The 2,397-nt window shown below is 31.5% G+C and overlaps 1 protein-coding gene across 2 annotated transcripts in view; it reads right to left on the bottom strand.

Moving 5' to 3' along the window:
- Nucleotides 1-2,397, bottom strand: part of LOC102672878 (heterogeneous nuclear ribonucleoprotein 27C) — a 34,581-nt gene that overhangs the window by 25,551 nt on the left and 6,633 nt on the right. For both annotated transcript variants that reach the window (XM_031515176.1, XM_006609541.2), the window contains exon 6: nucleotides 169-324. In XM_031515176.1, the coding sequence (XP_031371036.1) occupies nucleotides 169-324 (156 nt within the window). The remainder of the gene's footprint in view (nucleotides 1-168; nucleotides 325-2,397) is intronic.

Raw genomic sequence — 2,397 nt, 5'->3', positions numbered from 1 at the left:
TTTTTTTTTTTTTTTTTTTTTTAAATATGTAATATGAAATAACCCACGAGCAAGGCCAAGCCATTCAGCGCATCTCTCCATCACGGGTCAATTAAAATGGTCATGAGGTGGGCCACTCTTTGAAATCAAAGCCTTGCTGGGGTTTAGGGGCGCTGGCGGCATACCCACCTTGGTTGCTTTCTCCTCCTTGATACGAACGCTGAGGATAACTGGTGTCAGCGTAATTACCATATGCAGAGTACCCAGTATAATCCGGAGTTTTAGCTGAACTGCTACTGGACCCAGGTGCACCTGAGCCGGTGGTCTGTCGTGAATACATGTCACCTGGAACATTGATTTTCATCGTATTATCCAACTTCCCCACTTACCTCGTTTCGTTTATTCATAAGCTGTGGGATATACTTCTTCCCACGGTAAAGATACATTTTTGATACTTTTCATGGCACTTTCAAGCCATCCAAGATTATATATTCTTCAATAATATATTAAAATTATGAATATTTATATAATTGGTGAATTGAACGAAAGTATCTAAAATATATCTCTCTTGTCTTTTCTCTTTTTTTTTTTTTTTTTTTTTTTTTTTACGGAAATATATAATAAAGAATATTTTCAAAATATAGAGGGATTATATTAAAATTATCGAGATCAGTTTTATGTTTAGAGAACATGTATAAGATGTTACATGTAAATGGAAAGCATCGTGAGAAATTAAAAATCGAATGCAGTTTACGTTAATTTTATAAAAGATTGATTATGCAAAATAAGCAGAGAATTGTACTGATCTCAGAAGATTACAAACGAATCAACATCTATCGTAATTAAGAATAAAAATTGTTAAATAATTTTATTATATTATATGTATAAAATTAAATCGAGCGAATTTTTATAAAGAACTGATAAAGAAAATCTAACAAGAAGTTGCAAAAAAGGTATTAAAAAAATTAATTTGAACAGATATGAATTCGATTCAGATTATACTGGTCGACAAAGGAAATGGGAAAAACGAGATCAGGATTGCACTATACTACATTATAGTACATTTTTTTTTTTTTTTTACAAATTCAAAATTTTTATATTCCTTTTTTTACAATGGCATTACAATAGATTAGAAGAATATAAATACACTTAAAAAATTATTTGCAAATATCTAGTCTACTCTAAAAAATACGACAACTAAAGGAACACTGGCCAATTACTTTTCTGGGAGGTATTAAAAAACAACCAATGAAAGTAGAAAGAAAATATTTGTATTGGATTACAAATAGGACAAAAAATGATCGATTTCGGATTAAAAAATTACAAAAATTAAGAGTGATGTAATGGATGAATAAGTGCGGAATGCCGATGATTACAATACTACGATATCCACTGAATCTTGTCTAAAACGTTTGTAAGCATAACGAATATTCTAAGCGTAGCTCTCTACCTTTAAGTATATACTAATAAAGATATATATAAAACGATGTGATTTACATTTTTTATAATCCTAAATTGATCTGCATTAAAACTACGTATATTTATAATTTGTACAAATGAAATTACATGCTCTCAACATTCTAGACGCAAAAAAGAGAACAAGCGCAAAGACATGTAAAAATTACCAGATAATTAAATGAACTAACGAATGTGCAAATATTAAGGAATCGAGGAACAGCAGAGGATTGTAATAGGATTCAAATTTTATTCAGTAAAAAATAAATTTTTCTCTTCCATTTACAACACAATTTAAAATTCTTCGGTTTCTCGTTCTTCCAACCTCAATGCATGAAAAACTCATCTCTCGGTGAACTCCAAAAGCCAATAACATTAATTTATTGTATGTTAACAGACAAAAGTTATTATAAAAGAAACAGGCATTACATTTCTTGTGGACGATCTAAAGGAAATACTTAACTGTACAATAAATTTTTCCGCAATAAAAAATACTGTTAATAAGCGAAGCATGATCTCTCTCGATATATCACGCCAAATTACAATCATGCCGTCTCACTTCGCCGCGTGTTTATCGATCGTTATTAAAAATAATGATCAGTCTGTATACAAACACACCCTGATACGACCAGTGATAATGATTTTCTAATTAGTTAATTATCATATACGTATAAAAAAATATTTTTTTTTTCTTTTCTTTTAGTTTAAACAGATAGAGAAAGAAGAAGATAGAAAGAAAGACAAAAAAAAATCAATAGATAATAAAATAAAATAATTTATAGCCAGGCTCGACTATGTGAAAATAGAACTGTATGATGCGAAAGGGTGGAAAGAGGAAAGAGTTTGTTTGACTGAGGTTGAAGACTCACCCTGCGGGCCAGAGGGGTTCGAGTTGGAGTTGGGCTGCGAGGAGTTAGGCTGAGGGGGCTGAGGTGGTGGCTGAGTCCCAGGAGGGGGCCCATT

Source organism: Apis dorsata, unplaced genomic scaffold (assembly GCF_000469605.1).
Source record: "Apis dorsata unplaced genomic scaffold, Apis dorsata 1.3 scaffold_58, whole genome shotgun sequence".
Classification (NCBI taxonomy): Eukaryota; Metazoa; Arthropoda; class Insecta; order Hymenoptera; family Apidae; genus Apis; species Apis dorsata.
Note: the sequence above shows the minus strand (reverse complement) of the source record. Positions and strands in the feature narration are given on the sequence as shown.